We start from the raw sequence: 24,627 nt of genomic DNA on the forward strand, positions 1-24,627 counted from the left end.
GATCTCTTGAACAAATGCCTCGTCAAAAATAACAAATGTTTTGGTTTCCTTGGTAATCTTTGTGTTGTTGTTTTTTTTGCTTGTTATATAAATAAGTACTTTGTTGTTATTTATTCTTAGCGGAGTTTACCGGAAGTTACGTGCGGACCGCGACAGCCACTTGTTTATGTTTTTACTGCTAAAACCGTCTATGATAAAATATCTATTTAATATTTTGAGCTAAAACTTCACACACATACTCTGGGCATAACACAGATTTGACATCTTAAAAAAAGTCTTGTGAAATGTCCCCTTTAAATCAGTAAGGTTTGAGAAATATTAAGATTAGGTTTGTCATCATTTTTATAGTAAAAAATGGTCCCATATGATGTCAATATCTTTAAAAAAGTCCTAAAATGTACCATTTAGTAATTTGGGACAAATATGCACTTTATGCACAAATATGCACATTACTAGGCATGTTTGCAACACTTCCAGCAGTTATTTCAGTCATGCAAGACAATCGGCTTGCATGTGGAAAAAGATGTGTGCTAAAATCACAACAATGTATTTTTGGCTAACAATTAAATGCATCAATTGTAACATAATTTCAGATCGTTTTTAAGCTCAAATTGCACTAAAAACACCCTTTTGAGTTTATTTCAACTACTGCGAATGCGCACAAGTTTTCAAGTGCCACACACACCTTGTATGGAGCCCCTACCCCAGAGAATGATCAATCTTTATTGATTGATGATTGGTTCTTTTAACTGGAAGGCGGGACTTCTGTCGGCAGAGTGGCCATAGAGCATTGCATTTGGACAGATATATTGATATGCATTGAAGGATGAATAAGATGTCATCTCCAGCTAACAATAGAACGATTCATAACATGTATCGTTTGTCTCAGTGTCGCTTACAGTTTCTCCTAACGCTTCGCTTCTCATGGGCACAAAAGTGAACTTCTAGTTATATAAGCTCATCACACTTCACAGCTCACACATTATCTTAGTCTCCAGGCTACAATCTCCCTATATTCACCCACTATACAGTAGTGAAATGTGGGATGGAGTGACAAAGGGAAGCAAATCTTTCTCTAGAAGCTCAGGTCTGAAAAGCATAAAGTTTGCTTATGACTTCTCTAATTTCTCTGGTGAGTATTTCTTCCTCCTACACGTTTATCATGTATAATTTTTATTTCACCAGCATTTCTGTATTACAGCTTGGGACTGGAGCATTGCATTGAATGCAAATGTTGTGGGTTTGATTTCCAGAGAATATGCTAAAAACTGATAAATGAATGTACTGTAAGCTAATTTAGATAACAGCATCTATGTAAATTGATATTGGATGCTGAACGCCAGTGGTACTTAATTATCATTACAAGAATCAGCTTGTAAATGATGGTGGTGTCACAATGTTTAATAAAAGCTATTGTATGCATGTAGTTTGTAACGTAAAACTAGTTTGATGCACATCATCCACACAATAGTCACATAATATTAGTGATCTCCAGATCTAAAATGAAGTCCGTCATCAGCAATAAGAAAGCTGATGGATAACACGGAGAAAAGAAATGTCTGTTCCGATCTGTTGATTCCTGAGCAGTCTTTTTATACTCGGCTCCGTTCTTCATGAAATAAGATATCAAGCTCAAAAGTGGCAGCATGCACATTGTCAACACTGGCAGCTCTGAGTAACAAGTCTCAAACTGAAAAAAGAAACTATAGTTGTATGTCACATCGATTTTTGAGAAACGACCAGCTAAAACCAATCTGTTTGGCTGGTTTTAGAAGGGTTTTGGACACTTTTTAGCTGGAAGACCAGCTGACTCACCATCTTAAACCAGCTGGAAGCTTGGCCAGATTGGCTAAGATGGTTGGTTTTAGCTGGTTAAGATGAAAGTAGCTGGTTAAAGCTGGTCCTCCCAGCCTGGTCAAACTGGTTTCAGATAAAAAGTGTCCAAAACCCCTCTAAAACCAGCCTGCTACACCAGCTTAAAACCAGGTTGGGAGACCACCTAAACAGTGTATGTTGGTCTCCCAAATGCATGTGTTTGGCAGACAGATAGGCAGATTAAATAATAAATAAATAAATTCGTTATTTTAATGACGCATGCACGGTGCCCAAATGCCGTTCAGACCTGCTGTAAAGAACTACTACCTTATATGTGTGATGATAGCACGTTTTTTTTTGTCTCTTTTTGCTCAAAAGTCATAAGCCAGCACTGAAAAGCTAGTGCGAGCGCGCGTGAGCGTGAGCGGTGACGTGAATCCGCGTCAGCACGAGCTGAAGTTGAGGCGCGCTGACAAACACAACAGCTGTCCTCCTCACACACAGTAAGTGCACTATACAGGGACAAGAGCAGTTTAAAGAAACAGCATCACAATGGAGAAGAAACTAGACAGCATCTCGGCACAAGTGGACACGAGCTCGTCGAGTGGTAGGACTACAGGTGCATGATTCTTTCTTGTGAATGCTTTGGTGAACTTCATCTTTTCTCTCATGCATGCAAATTGGCGGCAATGTCTTGCACGCGAGTTTACCTGAGTATCTCAACCTGAAGGTCATGTTTGCCCTTTTGCCCTTTTTTGAATGACAGGTTTAACAATAGCACTTTGGCAGGGTTTCGTTTCGTAACGGTGCCAGTATTTTATGTACTTATTTTGAGGAGATTAGCATTGCTTAAATAAATTAATGCAGCGCACTTGTACATACACTTGAAATCTTTTTTATATGGATGGACAAGTTGGTTAGTGCTGTTGTTTTAAACATAAATGCCATTCGGTAATGGTTTTCCTTTTCATTTCGTGCATTATAGGCTGGAGAAATGCCTACACAACCCCCGAGCATTATTTAGGAAAGTCTGTGTACACCATCATTATTTTTCATCTGTTGCTGTGAATCTAGTATTAAATGGTTTAGTTGACCTCAAATAAACATGAGGAAGTCTTTTTACTATAGTGAATATTATACATAATAGGTTACACTGTTGATTGTGTTAAATAACTTATTGTAGGCTTTTTATCATATTTCCAGCAAAAGTGGTGAAGCTATATTCCATTCACCCCTTTTTAAATGTTTAAAACAACATTCAAAACCATTGCTAGGGAAAGCAAGTAATTGTGCTATTTAACATTTGCCTCTAAGTTCAAGTTTAATATTTTTAAAGTGCTTTTAAAAACAGAACAAAGACTGATCCAACAACATCTTACATAGCAATTTAAAAAAAATTGCAATGACCACTGACCCATATAAACACATACACCAAAATAAATTGAAATTGAAACACCAAAGAAAACAGGATTTAAAATTAGATAATGAAGATGAAATCCTGATTGTGACAGGGAGAGCGTTCCAAAGAATTGGTCCCACAGTCAAAAATCCTGTGGCTCTTTTGTGTGGAAGAAATGATCTAAATATCTTTATACGTCCCTCTGTGACAACTAGCCCCTATAATATGACATAATGGACTAGTCTGTGATTGTATTATTACCTTACTATAGTAGTTAATTCATGTTTAACAATATGAGCAATAGTTATTATACAATAGAATAGACGCTTCCAGTGGCGGCCGGTGACTTATTTTTTCGAGGGCGTCACAACATGTATCCCGTCATGTGTGTGGTTCGTAATTTCAAAATAAGTGTTCTGCGTGTCGAGAGATCCTTTTTGCATTACGTGTCATGCCAAAATAAGTGCCTGCTGCAGACGCGTCTAAAGGGTTTATGATAAAAGAGACGCTCGCGTTTGCCAGATACTCGCATAATCTCATGCATAATCAGAGTTTACTGTTAAGGGAGTGTCTTGTCTGTATTTTGTAAACGTGAGCGTCTCTTTTATCATAAACGGTTTTGACGTGTGTGCAGCAGGCACTTATTTTGACAAAACGCGTGATGCACATGGTTCACATGACGCAACAAACACATATTTTGAAAACACAAGCAACACACATGACACTCCGAACACTTATTTTGAATTCTTGAGCCGCCACTAGACGCAACATAGTAATATCAAAACCGTGAACATTTATAGTCTTATTTGAAGTAGAAGTGGACTATAGTTGTGTGTAGTATGAGGATTGCATTAAATTTTTGTCACTGAATAATTGTTTCACATGCAAACATGTTGAATCGGCACATGCAGGTCTGCTGCTGCTTCTCTCTTTTTCAATGTTTGCTGCTTGTTTAAAAGGATGAATGCCATTACCCTGCAGGTTTTGTGCATCACTGGAAAAAAGTTGTCGTTATCCTAAATAGTATTGAAGATAATAATCTTGCATGGGTCGCAGTTGTCATTGAAGTAATAAAGAAAACAGTTGTTAAAATGTATAGCGATGGTTTTTTGTGCAATAAGAGGACTTTCATTTGCACTAATGGTTTGTTGTGCATTAGTCGATGTTCTTGTGTCCATGTTGTTCTGTATAAATTGATGAATTACCTCAAGCTTGTTTACATTCAAAGACACAAACAAGAAATAATTTCCCACACAATTCCTTACATTAACATATCTACTCAGCAAACAAATGATTTATTTGACTAAATTGGGAGACTCTCAGATGTTACAGCTAAGGTTAATGTGAACTATTTTCATTCCCTCCAGCAGGAGTCGATGCAGAAGTATTAGAGGCTTGGATCTGTAATTACATTAATGCATTGTGCTCTCCTAAATGAATCTTAACATTCACACTTTCAAATCATTCAGACAGGTTTATTAGGATTAGAGCAGTTTGCTGCTTTCAATGATAATGCCATTTAAACTTGTGTTCTAGGGCTGAAATTCTTACGGCTAGTACAGATTCATCTTGTTAAAAGGGATACAACTGATGCAGACATTAAGCAAAGGTTATAAAGTTAATAAGTGAAATAAATATTTTCTCGTAAAACATTTGTAGTGCCATCAAATGGCATTGTGAAATAAAACTGTGAATATTGTAGCATTTATATAAGATCACAGTAAAATAACTTGATAAACCTATTTCTCCCGGCACTGAACATTTGACAAAGCTTTAAAAGAATATCTGTTTAACACAGCTAGTTTATTGGTCTTAGCTAGAGTGGTTTACCCATAGTAAAATGCTGAAGTGTCTTTTAGTATTTACTGTAGTAAATTATAGTATACTATAGTCCAGGGGTCAGCAACAGGCGGCTCGCGGGCCAAGAGTGGCCCACCAGCAAAATTTTCTGGCCCGCCGGATTATTTTGGAAGTCCGTTTCTTTATCAGACTATTTTTATTTTACAATAACAGTTTACAAATATGGCTCCTATAATTCCTTCATTCGTTTTTTTTTTATTTAAACCAAATAGGCCTAACCACTCGTTTTCCGATTTTCTGATTGTGCGCTCAGATCAAAAATAGAAAAAATTAATGAAACGGGTTAAGACAAATTTTTATTTAACACCTTAGCAGACATACCAATTAAATAATTTTAAACAGATCAGGTACTATTGTGGTAACAGATTACAGTCGTTTTAATAATGGTTTGAATAGAAACCATGGCATGCGCCAGTTTTATTCTATTACAGTCCGACTTTTGAACTTTTTTCATTATTATTTATTCGTAATAAATAATATGTATTACCTGATAAAACATATTTGCACTAAATGCTGCACAAAACTCTTCCACTAGCCTACTTGAGAAAAGCCGTAGCCGCGCGGCGATTTCCCCGCTGCATACAGTATGAAACGCCCAAAAGGCATCATGCGGCGCATGATGAAATTTTAAAGTATAAAGACGGTAGCGGAATTCTGGGGTACCTATACTTTGGACGGAGCGGGTGGTCTGACTGACAATAGCCCTCCTGTGACAGCGTATCCACACTTCATTCTGACCACCTGTACAGCTTTAGGAGCTGTTTGGTACTGAAACCATTGTCAGCCAACAACATTATTTTTGTGCAAGTATGTTTGAAATGGTTTGGCAGAAAATAGCTTACTTCATTTGTAAGTAGGGCAATATGGTTTCCGTTTATGTTGGTTAGATATTTGAGTGATAGGCTTTGTCCTATTTAATTTATATTATTTATATTTCATTATTTTTTTCTGTTAATTTTTTTCTCTGCTGACAGTACAATGTTAAAATAATATTTATATTGACACGAACACAATTTTTGTATAGCATTTATAATTGTTATAGGCTACTTAATCTCTCTCTTTCAGTTAGAGACATTTGAATTTGAGATTCTGGAAACGAGATTTAGGTTTTGCGGACCCGTCAGGTCGGGAAATAAAGCGTGTGAACACAGAGTGTATTTTAAGCGTTGCTGAATAGAAACTTGTGGGAGCTGGACAAAAAAAAACAGTCCCGCGCAGACCTCCTTAAACCTTAGGTGTGTATGTGTGTGTCTCGAATAAATGATAATTAAAAATGGAATAAAGTTCAAAAGCCGGACTGTAAGAGACTTTTATGGGAGCATAAATGCCTGTAAAATGTTACCACTATAGTACTTGATCTGCTTAAAATGATTTCATTGATATATGCCTATAAAGGTGTTAAGTTCAGGAATAAATAATGGAAAAACAAGTTGTTGTTTTTTTTTTTTATTTGAAAAAACGATTGAACGAATGATACACGGACCCATCATATTCCATGATTATAGGCCTATTGCGGGTGCAAACAGACAAAGAAACAGCAGAACAACCATGTTTTAAGCAATTTTTAATGCCGTCTTTCGTCTTTTAAATAGGAAATAAAAACAAAATTTAAAAAAATTCAGCTGGCCCGCCATCTACTGGCTAAAAAAAATATTGGCCCGCGGCCAAAGTTACTTGCCGACCCCTGCTATAGTCTATTACAATAATTATTTCACTTTATTAATATTAATTTATACTATAGTATTCTTTGCTAATAAGTAAATTAATAGTAGTGAAGTGCCACGATTAAGAAATTTGGCTGACGGTTAATTGTATAAATAAATTGTGATGATTATGATGATTAATTGCCTGTTTTGTTGCTTTGACATTTAATTCTCATACATTTTATTGCTTGTTTTAATTTTCACACAAATATATCTTTCAAAAACCGGAAATTCTTCATAAGAAGTGTCTGAAAAATAACTGAAAATAAAAATGCGATAAAAAACTGACTATACAAGAACAGGCCTTAAATAGTAACCAATCATACTGAGGTCATATTAGTAGAATTAGTACACATGTATTGAATGGCTTTGCAATGTATCACGGTGCACTTTCAGTTAAGGAGTGCCATCTGATACTGTCTCATTTATACAGGCGCTGCAGCTCCCCCTTGTGTTTTTAGAGAGATGTGCAATCATCGTGGTGATCTGAAATCATCGCGATGATGTCAAATAATTGCAATGAGATGATTATTTAATCATTGTGACAGCCCTAGTGAACCGTGATTTAGTTACATTGATTTTACATGCACAAAAAATAGTGTAGTGTACTTTAATATTTATTTACTGTAGTAAATTGTAGCATACTATTATAGTAATTCCTTCACTTCATTAATGTATACTGTAGTATTCTGTGCTAAATAGTGAATAAATAATGTTAAAAAGTGAATTAGCTGGAGTGATATTACACATATAGATGGTTTCAGCCGTAACAACATAAACAAGCGGCTTTCGTGGTGAACACGTAACTTCCGGTAAACTCAGCTAAGAATAAATAACAAAAAAGTACTTTAAACATAGTTTATTTATATAACAAGCTAAATAAACAACACGTAGATTACCTAGGAAAACATTTGCCATTTTCAACAAGGTATTTTTTAGGTTCAAGAGTTCAGTTTAGCCAGTCCATTAAAAAAACTGAAACCGGAGGTAAAGGACGCGTATCGTGTCACCACATCTGCGTCATATTGTAGTCTGTTATAGTAATTCCTTCACTTCATTAATGTATACTATAGTATTCTGTACTAATAAGTAAATTAATAAGAGTAAATAGTGAATTAATAAACTGTAGCAAATACTGTAGTATGTTTCAATATTTACTATGGTAAGGTTTAAAAGCACTGTAGGATCTAGGAATTTTATCACAGTTTACCATAGTAACTCCTAATGTATTCTGCAGTTTTTTTTATGTTGCTAGCACCAGTTTTGCCAGGCTGGAGCATAAGAGGTTTTTTTATAAGGGGAAGTTTATGCAAAAACACATTTGCGTTCACTCTACATCATTTTTGTCTTTATTTACTCAACCTTGTTTTGATCCATATTGGTTACGCAGAGAAACCAGTTTGTCACCGATTAGCATAGGGGGGGTGACAATATTATGTGGGTGACAGTTTTACTTTGCAAGTTACTTAAATCTCAAGCCCACGCTTTGGAAACTCTGGCCACTCAAGTGAAAATGGATTCGCTTCTGCTTCGCTGACTGCTAACCTTTTAGTACCCATTTACATATAGAAGAGATGCGATTCTGCAGCAAGCAAGAGTTGAATATTTAAAATCCTGAATGAAGTGTATAATGAGGAGACTTTTTGTTGATGCTTAGTTTTTTCCAAAAGTTACGGCATCCTTTTCCATGTTAACTTCATGTTGTGCACTCACTAAACATTTAAATTGCCGATTTGTTTCATCCTATGGTTGAGTAAAGTACAACGTACGAACAAATGTGCAAAAGTGGGTGGTACCTTTTCAAAAATTACACCTTTGTAGTTCCTAAAGAGTGCATGTTATGCCTTGTTTCCACCAGCTGGTACGGGACAGCACAGTACAGTGCGGTACACAATTATGTCCCTTTCCATTGTTAGTACCGTACCATAGGGCTGTGACGGTTAGGATTTTTCTCTCACGCGGTGAAGCATCAAAAAATCACGCGGTTATGCGGTTAACCGCACAACAGTAACCCCCCCAAAGCCCAAACGATCACAACCCCCCCAAAGCATCGGGAAACAGTACTCTTATTTATTATTAAAACAACAAATTATATTATAGTTGCATTTCCTCACTACGATAGTCAGACATATAGGTCTTCAGCCGATCGCTCTAGCCTTCATAACTATAGTTTGCATGTTTGCCCATTATAGTTTTAAATAATTATTCTATTCTTATCATCACCAACGCGCATTTCGTCCTGCCCGGACACCTTCTTGCACCTGAATAATGTAATGCGTGTGGCTGTGAGATGCACTTGAGATTATATATATATATATATATATATATATATATATATTCCTGTAAATTCCGTATAGGTTTTTTCTACCTTGCTATAAACCCTGGTTTCAGATGAACTGATTTAGAGATTTTTTTAAATTATTGGCTTGTAAATCTTTGAATCCTACTACTTTTTTTACATTCGATTCAACCATGCATAGTGCATGCAGAATGATTTTCTTCCAGAAATCTTTGCTGCATTATCCCATCCAGAGAGAGAGAGAGAAAAATGGCTATGAGGCTAATGTTTTAATGTGAGCTTTTAATTGTTATCCATTGAGTAAGCAAGATGGCAAGAAGGCTTTATAGGTATGTTTTTAAATATGATTCAGGATTGTTTAGACTCTTGCTTGTTTTGTTGTGCTACTGTGGATTTTACAGCGACAAATGATGTATACTTGTTAAAATCTATATAATTGGGCGAGTAACTTGATTCATGCCATTGTTAAAAATGCAAAAGAAAGAGTAAGAAGGTTTTGTACTAATGCTTTTTCTGTTGGATGGAGATGATGACTACATTAGGGATCATTATACTGGTTGGCTCTTCTCCCGTGCAGTAGTCTGTAGTGATGATGAATACTTTGCTCTGAATCTGTCATTTGTTGAAGATGGATTTCTGCTTAAGAAGTTAGCTGATGCGTTTGAAATTCAGATCAATGTTTGAAGTTTTTCAGGGTGCACAGTGAAGTACATAGGTGTACAAATCCATTTATTCATTTATGAATATTATTTATTATACTTGGTGTGGATTATAGTTTAAAGAAAGCTTTTATATGTAAGGGATAACATACAGCTTTGTGCTTGTGTCCTGTAGGGTTTATGCTGCTATAACAGTCAGCTTGCTATAGGTTATCCTGCTTATTACACAGCTTTCTGTCACATGAGTAGATATATGTACACTAGGGAAGTCCCGATCAATTTGCCGCAGATCAAAAATTCTGATCGGAACATCCCTAATGTACACAAAATATTGATTTGATTTGATGTTAAAAGCTTATTTGTAAGAAATGCAAACCTTCCACGAGGAAAAAACTTTTTAGCTGCTTGAATAAGCTTACATTTACATTAAGTCATTTAGCAGACGCTTTTGTCCGAAGCGACTTACAAATGAGGTAAACAATAGAAGCAATTATAGAACAGCAATACAGAAGTGCACTGGAAATAGTCTCATCAAGTCCAACACAGTATACATTGCCAAGGGTTGGTTAGTAAAATTTTTTTAAGAATGTATAAATAAAGAAATAATTGAGAAAGATAGTAAGTCCTATATTAGGAAGCAGTGTTGGGGTAACGCATTATGCGGCTCTCACATAGGACGCGGTGTGCACTGCGCTCACCGCTGGGTTCCGCACAGCCAAGCGATTTGTGGTCTGATGGTCAGACCAAAGTAGGCGGGGTTTTCAATAAATTATTACAGTGTTTATATTTGCATTAAATAGTCGATGAGGAATACAGAGATTGAGGTTGCCCGTCTCCATTTCACGTAACTTTAAGCTGCCTACCTACAACAAGCTACTTGACATGCCAACTTGAATTGCTACGTGTTTCCATGACACGGCTTTCTTTCCGATGTCTCTGTAGGAGCATAAACTTGTATTATAAAGCTCTGAGAATTCAGAGTATAAGCTTCTGTCCATTTTGCTTGTTTGGATGCACCGTTTCTATTGGCCGCGCGGGTAATTGTCACAGAGCGCAGCGCAAAAGTTAAGCGCAAGTATGGTGGCACAAAATAAACATGGCGATTTTTTTTTTAAACGAAAATAAAGAGAGAACTAGATTGTATGGTGGAAGAGCACTTAGTTTGCAGCACCTCAACCTCAGGCGCAGTAAAATTGATGGAAGTTTGAGCGAGAGGGGGAGTAGTCTGGAGTGATGATGTTACTGCGTGCCGAAGTCGAAGTGCTGCAAACTAAGTGCTCTTCTGCCATACAATATAGTTCTCGTTTTTATCTGCTTAAAAAATCACCAAGTTTTATTTTGTGCCACCATACTTACTCGTGTAACTACTCATATAACAGTCTTTAAATAGGGAAAACATGGAAGTGTTTGATGGCTTCTAAATTCATTCTTGTTTGGATCCTAAGGAATAAATGGTGCTAGGCTAAATGCTAACACATTCACGACGCGCTGTACAAAGATTAGGTGCACACATTGAAAAAAGATAGGGATGTATTCATTTGTCTAAGTTGAGGTAAGAACATAGTAAAATATTGAAAAACTGTGGTGTTTTCCTTTAACTCTTTCACCGCCAGCATTTTTCATGATTTTCACAAAAGTTTAATGCCTTCCAGAAAATGCTCCTTTTTAAATATATAAACATATTTCATCCTACCTTCATGTGTTCTGTTTTTATCACCTCTCAAATATATGGAGGTTTCATCAAAAACACCAAATTTTGAGCAAAAAGCTGAGATAATTTTGGTTAAGGACTTTTGATAGAGATCAGATGCAGAGCGATCTATAAAACATGCACGGACATACAGCTGTTTGCCCTAAGGCAATACTTCCGGTTTTTATAAGTTGCGGAAGATTGCATAATAGCGGTATTGCAGATTGACGAGATATCTCGTCAATGGCGGGGAAAGAGTTAAGACATTTCACAGGTTAGGTGTGCTTTTAACAGAAAAATAATCAACACCCATGGAACATTTTATAACCAATCAGAAAAAAGCATTCAACAGACCCGTGGTACAAAACTAAGAAATTCACCACTAGCAAATCAGAATCAAGCGTTCCAGACCATTGCATTAAGCAAAGTTATTTCTATAAAAACATAAATCTCTGTAAATCTATGTTATTTTTTTCCAGACACCAATGAAATGGAAAGTAAATGGTTAATTGCTTAAGCTTTTCCGGAAAAGACCAAGAAATCAAACAAATGTCTTCAGGAGAGATCTTAACAATATCATCTGAGCTCAGATTTGCCATGTAATAAATGTTGAATAATTAAATATGAGCCTTTTCAAATTTATGCCAAACCAGATTATCTCAGATGAGCCTACATTAAGTTTATAGCTCCACACTCATTTATTTCAACATTTTTTTCATTTGTATATTTCTCTCAAGAAATCATAAGAGCTTACTTAAATGGAAAAACTGAGAACTCCATCAAATCTCCTGAGCAATGAAATTAATTAAACACCACATCACTAAGTTTAATTCTGGAATTCCTTCCAAAGTCTTGGATTACCCATCCAAATAGATTTTTGCTGCCTTAAGCCTCTATATATTCGTCATCTTCACACTCTTGAAAAATCATGGATTAGTTGCCACGAGCACTTCCCGTCGGTCCCTCGAGCTCTATCCACCAGGTTTTGTTTGCTGCGGAGCCAATTTGTGTTTTTCCCATCGGGAGCTGAAGTGCTTAGCAGCTGCCAGGATGGCCGCCTGCCGTCGGAGCGAGGCCAGGCGTGAGCGGCGAGGGAAGAGAGCACGAGTCAGAAATAAACTCAATGGGAAGACCGAACAGAAGGCGTTTGTTTACAAATGCCTGGGGCCAAAAGTGAAATGGACACGGTTTCGTGTTTAGATTCGGCCCCCAGGCTTGTTTATGCCACAAATTCACAGTTTCTTTGCTTACTCAGGTGTCATGGCTCCTTGTGCACTTACTTCAGCGTTCCTGCATTGTGATTTAAATGAATGTTGAGCGTGAAGCAGCTGAACTTGGTATCGCTATTTGCCTTTCTTTGGGATTGTGACCTGCAATTTATCCCTTACATGTGGTCTAAATATTGAGGCAATAAAGTAAATCAAAATGGCCCAATGAAAGCACTGTATTCACATAATCAGCTACATTTTAATGGGGCCTTGGTCATCCAATGTACATGTCAATATTATTAATCCTTAGATACCAATCACAGGATGATTACATTACATTTATGCACAACAGTGCATTACAAAAAAATCATTTTTAGCTGTATGTGTATTGCCTGGGATTGAACCCATGACGTTTTGCACTGCTAACGCAACATTAACTGAGCTACACAAGATGTGTTTCTATGAGGCCAAGTTATCTTCATATCTATTGTGCACAGAGTTGATGATGATTTAGTTCTTAACTCTACAGCTGACTGCTATAAGATCAAAGATATGACAGAACCTAAAGACAGGCGTGCAAACATGAAGTCACACATCAAACAAGGTCACTGATGCAACTCTCTTATCATCTGAATATATTAGAGCAGAACTGATTTTTATTTCATTTCTGTCTTTCATCAGATCACATGTGCCCTTAATCCACAAGATTATACATTGTGTACTTAAGTAGCATGAGTTATAAAGAGAAAGTCATAATGAAAATGAGTAATAAATGAATAATGAAATTGTATTTATGCATAAAACATTCTAAACAAGCAAACAAACATATTAGTACAAACTTTTTATAGACTTGGCCTTGAATTGTAATGATTGTGTATATTTTAGCAGAATTATTCAAGATAGATTTTTGGGTTAATTGTTTGAATCAATATTGGGACAAAATAGGCAATGAAAAATAATTTTTTGTCTTTAAATCAGCAGAATTAATATAATTAATAATAATAATAATTTGTTACATTTATATAGCGCTTTACTTCTCAACCACCACCAATGTGCAGCATCCACCTGGATGACCCATTGCACCAGAATGCCCACCACACACCAGCTTATTAGTGGAGAGGAGACAGAGTGATATAGACAATTGGTTTATGAGGGGATGATTAGTAGGCCAATGGGCAAGTATTGCCAGGTTGCCAGGGCACACCCCTACTCTTTTCAAAAGACATCCTGGGATTTTTAATGACCACATAGAGTCAGGACCTCGGTTTAATGTCTCATATGAAGGACGGTGCTTTTTGACAGTATAGTGTCCCCATCACTATACTGGGGTGGTAGGACCCACACAGACCACAGGTCTCCCATCCAAGCACTGACCAGGCTCAACCCTACTTGGGCTAGGGTGATATGGCTGCTGCAACAGTTTACCTGCAGTCCCACCTAACTATTTAACATTAGCCATCGTTTCACAGTCTAGACCTGAACTTCTAGCCAAAATAAATTTGTATTTGGTTGTGTGTCGTCTTTGCCAAAATAACTTGCGAGATGTGTGATAGTCCATCACGTAAGCAAAGTCAACAGTGATTACAATGTGTTTGGTTTTATTCATTTATATTATTAAGTGTATTTTTGGGCTGTGGCTACACTGTCAGAAAAAAGGTACAAAACTGCACTGAACTCATATGTTCATTTTTGTGGGTATACAGCACATTAAAATGTTGTACCTTTTTGGGAACAATTTTGTACCCTAAGGACCTATTGTGTATCTTTAAGGACCAATTCATTTAACTGTACTTTTAAAGAACACAATAGGTCGTTGAGGTACAGTAGGTACTAAAAGGTACAACATTGTATTATGTTTAGTATACCTGTAAAGGTACAATACTGAACCTTAGGATACCTCCCCAGCGATAGAAAAGGTACAGGAAAAGGTTTTGTACTTTTTTTTCTGACAGTTTAGATGTCTATTACGTTTTCACTGATATACAACAGTGACATCTAGTGGCTGAACTGCAAAGCTGCATCATTTGTTGGCTTATGTTCATAACATAAGTATGCCTACTTAACTTTATTTAAAGCAATATTTGCCTAATTTTTATTCTGTTTTAATAATAAAATTTCAAAATAATAATTGCATTAAGTCATAATATTTGAGATTGATTAGACCTATTTTAAAGGGATAGTTCACCGTAAAATAAAAATTCTGTGATCATTTTCTCATCCTCATGTTGTTTTAAACTTGTATGAATTTCTTTTTTCTGATGAACACAAAAGAAGATATTTTAAGAAATGATGGTAAACACACAGCAGATAGTAATTTTTCAATTAATCGTTTTTTAAAACGTGGTCGATTAAAAATCGATTCTCAAAGGCCACAAATCGATAAAACAAAAAACAAAAAATGAAGTAACCTAATCCTGTTTGATCAAGAAATGTGACTGTTCTGACTTTTTCCAGCATACATTCATCTTTCATCAAAATTGTATTGTATTTAACATAATTGTATGCATTTGAAAATTAGAGATGGGTTCTGTTTTAATGTACCCAAGTGTACCTAAAATAAAAGAGTTCAATATACAGGTTTGTGCTCTTTATCTCTTATTTTATTAATTACCCACTTGTAAACTTATGTTCACTGTTCTTTTTTATAAATATAGTATTTGTATTTAATCTATATTCATTGAGTTGAATTGAGAATCGAGAATAAAAACCGTTCAGAGAATCGGAATCGAAAATTGAACCAGAATCAAAATCGGATCGATTTGAGAGCTTGCGAATCGAAATCGAATCGATCTGGACCATCTGAATTGATACCCAGCCCTATTGACTTCCATAGTAGGAATAAAAAATATGATGGATTTTTTTCTTCATCATTTATCACAATACTTCCATAATATTTTTTTCCTCCTAAGTCAATGGTCACTATCTGCTGTGTGCTCACCATCATTTCTCAAAATATCTTCTTTTGTGTTCATCAGAAAAAAGAAATTCATACAGGTTTAAAACAACATGAGGATGAGTAAATGATGACAACATTTTAAGTTTAACCATCCCTTTTACTCTACAGTGCAGAGTGAAAAATAGTACCAAGCTGTCCCCAGGGGTGTACACTTTTAAAAAGTATACCTTTTAACCTAAAGAGTTCATATTAGTACTTCAAAGGTACACTGTAATAAATATGCAGCACAAAGGTAAAACAACTTGGTTTTTCAAGTCAATTTAACATACCATTTTAAGTTTTTTCTTAACAAAGTTGACATAACTTATAAATTCAAGTTGAAATTGTTTAACTTCATTTTTTAAGTTAAAGTAACATAAAAATATGTGTTGATTTGACAAAAATGAATATTTTACAGTGTACATATTAGTACCAAATGTAAAAATATCTGTAACTAAATGGTTCATATTAGGATCTTTTTAACCTTGGAGAACCCACGGGGTCAAACTTGAGACCATTAAATTTATTTTTAGGCATTTAGCAGATGCTTTTATCCAAAGCAACATACAAAAAATTAAGGACCAATAAAGCGATTTGCCATAAGGAGGCAATAATACAAGAAGTGCTTATACAAAGTTACCAAACAGTACCTGTTAAGAGAGAAAAAGAGTATTTTTTTTTTAGATAGAAGAGGTGTTCCTGCAGTCATTAATAATTTGTCAAGTAATTTTGGAAGAGATGAGTTTTTAATTGTTTTTTGAATGTTGCAAGAGATGTGGTGAACTCCTAGGAAGATCATTCCACCAGCATGGATTAGTAAAGGAAAATGAGCGGGAACGTGATTTAGTGCCCTTTTGTGAAGGTATGATGACAATGGCGCCTCTCATTTGCTGAACGTAACGTTCTGGATGGGGGTGCAGGAAAGTGTGAAAATATGTTGGTGCAGTACCAGTGAAAGTTCTGTAGGTGAGCAGTAGTGACTTACACCTCACCCGTGCTTCAATCTGTAACCAGTGGAGAGAGATGAAGAGCGATGTTACATGAATCCTGCAAGATGAGCCGAGCTGCTGCGTTCTGAACCAATTGGAGTGGTTTGATGGATCATGCAGGAAACCATGTTTTCTGACAGCGTATATTGAAGAAAAAGTACATAAGATTGAGTAGTTTATAGGTTTCAAGGATTTAGTTGCTCCTAAACAAAATATCCATAACTTTGCCAGTCACGTTTGATGTCTGATCTGATGCTTTTCCTGCTTTCAGTATATAGCAAGTTCAATGCAGATAGTCAAAACCTTTGCTTAGGTTTTTGTCTAATAAGAAAGCCTTGGCAGATGTCTTGTCAAGGAAAGACAGAGAAGCTATCAGCGGTTTATAAGAGCGTTGATAATTTCCAAGCACAGAATTGCTCTGTATCCGTTAGTACCGGCCCACTTCACACTTTACACTTGCATTAGGTCATTTGCGCAAAGTTAATCTCTCTATAAGTCCATTACGACCATTAAAGCATAAAGACTTGAACCTGATGATGCTTTAACACCGCATTAAGCCGTCTGTCTGTAACAGCATGCCTTTAGTCCAGAGAGGATTTTACTACATGCCTCAAGAGTTTAAGCACTGTACACGGCTGTTTTTATGGGGTTGGGTTACTTTGCCTCTCACAGTCCACTGTGTAGACCTGCTGAGGTCACAATCACATACAGTACATCACCTGCCAGACTTTGTGTTTCTGACCTATAGAGATGAGATTCACAGCTACAGTGAGTTAGGTGGCCGTGGGAAATTAGGTCAAAGCTGTGCATGTAACTTTGTACTCGGCAGTACCACAGATTCAGCAGAATACATAACATAATTTTTTTTCTTTTTGCTTGGGAAGCTTTTTTAGAGCTTAATAAACAGGAATATAAACAACTGTGCTGGTCTAATAACTTCTCTTTCTGGAGATGTACTAAAGTGTAAGGTGGCTAACTTCAAGTGACGTCAGGTGGTTGACGTGGATATAAATGGATGATTTTTTAAAATACGTTTCGTACGATTTACATCATACAAATTTATATGAATTATCCATTCTGTAATTAGTAACAAATACCCCATGATATCTTTGATGTCATTTTGTGCAATCAAATGCAATGATTTTCAAATCTGTGACGGGTCTCAGTTGACTGATGTGTAGCGAGTGACCCACATTGTGAATGTGGGTCACTCAGTACAGTCGTCACTACAATTTGATTACATGTCGATTTGGCCAACAAACTCACAAGATGTATGATATTCCATCATTTAGGCAAAGTCAACAGAGATTACAAGGTGTTTGGTTTTATTTATTTACAGTATTTTATTTACAGTCACCAATGAAACGGAAGTATCGATTGTCTTATTTTCCCCATCATGACTTGAAATGGCTTCTGAAATGAGAAAAAGGTAGAGCTGGACCATCGAGAAATGAGTGGATTGTTGGAAGTTGGGTCTTGTTGCTATTTGCTAGTCACCACAATCTTATCCCGGGCCTCGCCCTCCCACCATTCCTCGTGATCGGAAGTAAATAGAGATCATTTTGAGGAGGGGAGGAGATTTGTGTTTTTGATTAAAGATTATGAGGGCACATAGTTTTTTTTTTATAAAGAAGCTCACAGATAAATCATTTGTTAAAAAAACACAAAGTTTTTCAATTTCATTGTGACTTTAACTTACTTTTGACGTCTAGTAGGCTCGCACCTACAAAGTGACAATTTTAACATGTTATAATAAATTTTATGTTGGGTATTTTGAGATAAAACTTCACATATGCACTCAGAGGACACCAAAGACCTATTTAAAGATAACCTATTTCATTGCTAAAAACAATGTTATTTTGTGTATTTGGTATAATATAATGTGTTTGCATGGCTTATGGTTAAAAATACACATTTGTGTCCCTTATTGGCCAGCTAATTGGTCAGCGTTGTGATTAGTCTGAATTAGAGATGCTTAACGATTAATCGTGATTAATCGTTAGCAGAATAAAAGTTTTTGTTTACATCATATATGTGTGTGAGCTTCAACTGTGTATAATAACTTTGTATAAATAAATGTACACACATGCATGTATATGTTTTAGAAATGTTAACATGTGTATATACATTTGTATATTTATGTATAATTTATATTATATATAAATATAAATACTTAGTATGTAATTTTTTTTCTTAAAATTATACATGAATGTGTTCATATTTATATATAAATACATATTTATTATACACAGTTTACACACATATGTGATGTAAACAAAAACTTTTATTCTGCTAACGATTAATCACGATTAATTGATTAGCATCCCTAGCCTGAATACCTCTGACGTCAGCCGGAAATGTGACGCTCCTTACCATGTTTGAAAGATTTGTCACAATGCAATGCTAACAGGAGTGAATTTACAGGCTGTGAGTCCGAAGTGGGAAGAATTAAGATAATGTCGGCCTTGTCTACATCACCAATCCCAGGAAGTAGGGATGCACGGATACCACTTTTTTGGAATACGAGTACGAGTACTTGCATTTCGGTACTTGCCGATACCGATACCGAGTACTTAATAAAAAAAAGTGATTTAAATTTACAGGTAACAGCTTTAGTCATATAATTTAACAAAAAAACAAAGGACTAGTTTTTCAGTTTTTGTAAACTCTGCCTCTTTGGAAAACACGAGGCATTAACCCCTTACACGCCGCTCAAACATAGACATTTCTCAGACCGTGGTATCGATTCCAGGTATCGGGGGACTTTTAGCGAGTACGAGTACTTTAGAAAATGTGGTATCGAGGCCGATACCAGTATTGGTATTGGTGCATCCCTACCAGGAAGTAAACTGTTGCCTACAATCCGTGTGTTTGTTGTAGTCCAAAAAAAGAGATTCATGTTGGAAACGATTACTCGAGTCATCTTTTACTTTGGGGTATGTAGTACCTTTTGCATTTACATGTACTAATACACACTTACACACCAAAGGAAATGTGAAAATGTGAATCGGATCATCAAATATGTCATAACATGACCTATTTAAAGCTAATTCAGGCTTATTCTAAGTTAGCTGTTGGATTTAGATTGAAAAAATTTTTCCGGTTTGTCTTGATGTCATTTGTCGGATCAGTGTGAATTAGCTTTTATATTAAACAATAAATTAACTATGTAACGATTTTTGCTGCCTCATATGTTGAATATTTAACATTTAAAAAAACATAACAATCTGATATTGTTTTATATGCTTGCTTTGACTCAAAATGAATTTATAGCAGACTAGAAATATCAACTAGACTTCAGTATAGTCTTCCTGTGTGTAATAGCACATACATGGTTATGTGCTCTCTATTGATTTCTCCAGAAGAGGGTTGATTTCATTTTGAGATCAATATTGGTTTCTATATAGAGAGCAGCACTGCTTCGGTTAGCAGCGTTTTTATGTCACTCTCCAAGTGAAATGTCATAAATGGTGAGTTTTTATGTAGCGTCCTAGTGTGTCAAAACTACATAATGACACAAACCCAGAGAGAGAGAGAGTTCCAGCCTGTGTCTTGTGTTCATTAAATGTGTTCACGTTATGTATTTGTTGTTAGTAACCAGTGTGATTAATCAGCATTCACATTAGCCCAAAATAGCAACGGCGCAGCGAGAAGAAAATAATAACGTTGTGACGCTCTGAAGCTCTGGCTGCTTCGTCTTACTGGAGGCTGATAGATCAATCTTTCTAATGCACCTGTGAATGTGAGAACCACACTGTGTGAGTTTAGGTCATTTCACTTGGAGGACAAACTTCAAGCTGGTGTGAATTTAAAACAAGGTCATTTTTTCGGTGCGATGTGTACATGGCGTTTTTTTATCAGTGTGTTCTCTTTTTGGATCGAACCTACAACCTTTTGCACGCCTAATGCAATGCTTTACCGCTGAGCTATACTACAGTAGTTCCAACATAAACACTTTCCTTAAGCTTAATCGTACACCTTGCTTGAAAATGCAGTTATTATTTTAAAAGCTGAAACTCAATGCATCCCCTAACAGGATCAGGCGTGTGCAGCGTGCGCCAGTACAATCGGCCCTGTTGATTCGTGCAAGTGCAGCATGCTGGGTGATTTTATGGGATGTGGTGTAGGGGGGTCTGAACGTTGCTAAATATATCACAGACCAGAAGGATAATCAGTCTACGATCCAACATTTGTTCTGCATGCATGTGTGTGAAGGAGAAGACAGTGATGGTTGAGAATATTTCTGCGTTCCTCGACAGAGAAGCATACTTCAGCCCCAGGTCCTGTGAGTGAAGCGTCCATCACTGACATGAATGACCATGCTGCTCTCTGATTGGATGCTCTCAGGTGCTGATGCTGATGATGTTTCTCTAGACGTGTTCCATATAGTGAGAGAGGGGCGGGTAAAGGGTTGAACCCACCAGCAGACAGTCTGATCACAGGGCGTATCTCTTCATCCCCTTTTTCTTCCCTCGCGCGAAATAAGAGAAAGCGATCGGTAGGGTGAAACCTGAGCATCTTTGGGTTGCACAGGGGAAGGTTCAGAAGCTCTCTTAAGCTCACAAGGTAAGAATATAGTCTACATTAACTGGAAGAGAGAGATTCTTAGTCTTTGTAAGATGGATATATATTAAGATTTTGTAGTTTAGGTACTAGGATGAGAGTCTTTGTAGTTTTTAGTCATTTTTGTGTGTAGAGTTACAAAATTCCTCCATTGATGAATTCTCACTAGTTGCTGAACATACTATGAAGGGTAACAACTTATTTTCATGGCATTTTATCTTTGAGAATTTTTCTTGCAATTCTATTAAAGCTCTTTTGATTGGTTATTAGAGCAGACGTTTCAAAGGCTGCACAGTCATATTTTATTTAGTCTGAGCCCACAAGGGAGAAAAAAAAACTAAATCATCCCTAAATCAGTGTGCTGTAACGCTTTTTGAGATGTAGTAAAGACATACAGTAATATTGAAGGTGAATTGACCTTTTGTCGTATTAACACCAGGTACAGTTTTAGTGTGACCATGTCCACCCCAGTCAAGAGGACACAGTGGAATGAGGATTTATCTCACTTCCAAAAGGACCACGGACTTTCCAGAAAAGTCTTACTTAACTGCTGCTTGTTCCGGCGGATCTTCTCCTGGGCTTCTCCCAACAGAAAAGGTAAATGCTTGGGAATTACTTAAACTTATAAAAGTAAAATCATCTTCGTTGAGGAAGTCTGAGGGGGTTCACCCAAAATGTAACATCTGTCATTATTTACTTATTTACTAAGTCATTTCAGATCTGGGGTGCGTTTCCCAAAAGCATTGTTAGCCAACTTTGGTCACAAGTTTATAGTTTCAGCATCATGAAACGGGTGTTTTTATCATTACAATGAACATATGCAAACTGGTTTAAAGTTCGAGCTGTAGTAAGAAGCATAATTCTGTGTTAGTATCTCGTGTAGACTTAAACAGATCATGCTTTTGAGTAAAATAAGCAAGCAAAGTTTTACTGTTAAAATACATCATTCCTAATATATACAAATTCAGATTTACGTCTTTTAATTTGTTAAGAGTGTGCACTGCTTTTGAAAAGTGTGCATGTGCATAAGTGCTCAAGGATGCTGAGGGCACCCAGAAGTGACATAAGAAGAAAATGCGATTATATGAAACGTTTAAAAAAACAGGAAATACAGCAAAACTATGGAAAACAAAAAGTTGTTGATAAATGCATTGTTCGTTATTTAGCAATTATCTGACATTAAAGGCCGGGTGCATGATCTCTGAAAGCCAATGTTGATATTTCAAATCACCTAAACAAACACACCCCTACCCAAATAGAATCTGGACCTTCTTTTAATGGACCCGCCCCACACATACGCAACCCTTTTCCAAAGTGTTTTTTAAAATATCATCCACCCCGCCTTTAATTCGATTTTATGTGGATTAAAGATGCTGCATTCCAGACAACTCGGGATGTTCCCCACCTCAAACCTGGAAGTTAACGTCTGGAACGGCACTCGATGTCAGATATTTGCCTTCTGTACTCGGGGCAGATCGATCTACCACGACCTCACACCCAAGATGCTTCCAGTGGGATTACAGTGATGTGAATATGTGAAAACAAACTTTATAGTATTTTACAGCACAAAACAACATACAGCAAACAAAGTCGCGCTTGTAAGATGTATTAATAAATACAAATAATCTTTAATGTGCCGTGACTAAATGGAACGCATTGCGGTCGGACGTAGGACATAATATCCGAAATCTGAGTTTGGAACGCAGCATTAGTAGACGCTATTACTCCAACATGTATGTGACATCATCAGCTATGTTGCTGAACCAACGTGGTTGGAACAAATTTGCAACACAGTTACTATGTTTTCGGGAAAAGGTCATGACTAGCTACTAGTTAGTTTCTCCAATGATGGATTGTACTTTGGTTGTTGTATGGGAAAAACACACTTGTATAAATTTCTTTCCTGTGGAACACAAAAGGACATTTTTAAAGCACTGTATAAGTCTCTCTTTTCATGCTGTTACAATGAGTCTATCGTCCACAAAATGTCCCCTGCATGGGAACTTCGAATACCTTGAGTAATGCCCTCTGAGTCAATTTGGGTAAAAGTGTTTGTCAGATGCATGAATGTAAATGTAACAGCAATAGAAAGTACTCCATACGACAGAATTTTTGTATTTGGGTGGACAATTTCTTGAAGAGTTTTAAGGATGTTTGGCAGGCGTCATAGGTAAATATATATTTGTATATATACTGTTGATATATATTGTTATCAGTCTTATTCATTCATTCTCAAATGAATGAAAGCATTGGTCATCCTTGTTTCTAGCAATAATGTTGCAGCTCTTTAAAAACACAATAAATCAAATTTGTAATTTAAATGTACGTTGGCACGGCAACTGCAAGTGATCTTGTTTCAGAAAGTGATTCTTGAAGCTGTTTATATTCTGCAAATCTATGACACCAAATGCTAATTTGAAACTGTCTATCCTTCAGCACCAATTTACCCAATTTTATAATGCTGGCTAGAAATGAGTTTTGCTTCTTCAGAGAGAAATAGAATAACTAAATATAGGCCACTTAAAGTTAAAATCCACAAATACTCTTTGCCTTTAATTTTCTTTTTAATAAGTTTAATAGTGAAAGCACTAGACATTGTGAGATCCTCTGGGAACCTCTTTTGGACTTTCTCCCATCCACTGTATTTTGGATTTAGGCTACTTGAAATCTTGAGGTTTAATCTACCGGAAGAGAGACCTCAGGGTGGTAATGCTGTAGTAAAATTGATCGTTTTACTGCCCTGTGCTGGATTTATGTAGTGTTCAGCGTTTCAAATGATCAGAGTTTATGGTCTCTTGTGAAGCGACAGCCACAATAAATCATTGTATTATAGTGAAAGGGATATTGATCAGTTTCAGAGTTGTAAATTTACTCATTTTGTTAAATGATTAAAGACTTAGACAAGCTATGGTTTGCTTCCCAGAGAAAAATTGTAGCTCAGGACAGCTATATGATTTGTAAGTATATATATTTGTCCCAGACTTTTCTCCTTATATTGATTAAGACAGTGGTTCTCAAACTGGGAGGCGGAACCCCAAAGGCTCTCCAGTTTTATGACATTTTTATAAATACATTAATTTATCATAAATTCTGTGTAATTAAATGTCAAAAAATAAGGCTACTAGTTAGCATTGCATTGTTTCACTTCATACGTTTTATTGAATTCAAATTCTAAGTTTGAGATTATTTTATGTCATGAATTTTCTTTGGGGGTGCAAAGGGATGCACCGGTTACCATGGGTCCTTGAAAGTTTGTGAATCTGGGGGAAAAAGTTCAAGGCCCTGGGAAGTTTTTGAAAATATACATACATAGATACAGGTCATTGAAAGTGCTTGAATCAATTTTATGCAAGAGGTTTTCTGAAAAAAAAAAATCCATATTATTCCCTGTGTAGTGTAGGATAATATCATACAATTTCTAGCCTTTTAAACAAACGTGCTAAACTGTAAATGCTTTTATCTTCTGTATGCGAATGTTGATTCATACCAAAATGCTTTTTTGCATAG

At 36.3% G+C, this 24,627-nt stretch overlaps 1 protein-coding gene across 3 annotated transcripts in view; it reads left to right on the forward strand.

The window, feature by feature from the left end:
* Positions 1-2,280: 2,280 nt before the first annotated feature.
* kcnip4a (potassium voltage-gated channel interacting protein 4a) overlaps positions 2,281-24,627 on the forward strand; it is a 205,733-nt gene continuing 183,386 nt past the window's right edge. The window contains exons 1-2 of one of the 3 annotated variants that reach the window (XM_065288908.2): positions 20,983-21,123; positions 21,560-21,717. In XM_065288908.2, the coding sequence (XP_065144980.1) occupies positions 21,579-21,717 (139 nt within the window). In that variant the 5' untranslated portion in view covers positions 20,983-21,123; positions 21,560-21,578. Of the gene's footprint in view, positions 2,435-20,982; positions 21,124-21,559; positions 21,718-24,627 lie in introns of those variants that run through there. The other 2 variants (XM_065288913.2, XM_065288915.1) reach the window with 2 other exon arrangements.

The sequence above is a fragment of the Paramisgurnus dabryanus genome, chromosome 2 (genome assembly GCF_030506205.2).
Source record: "Paramisgurnus dabryanus chromosome 2, PD_genome_1.1, whole genome shotgun sequence".
NCBI lineage: Eukaryota > Metazoa > Chordata > Actinopteri > Cypriniformes > Cobitidae > Paramisgurnus > Paramisgurnus dabryanus.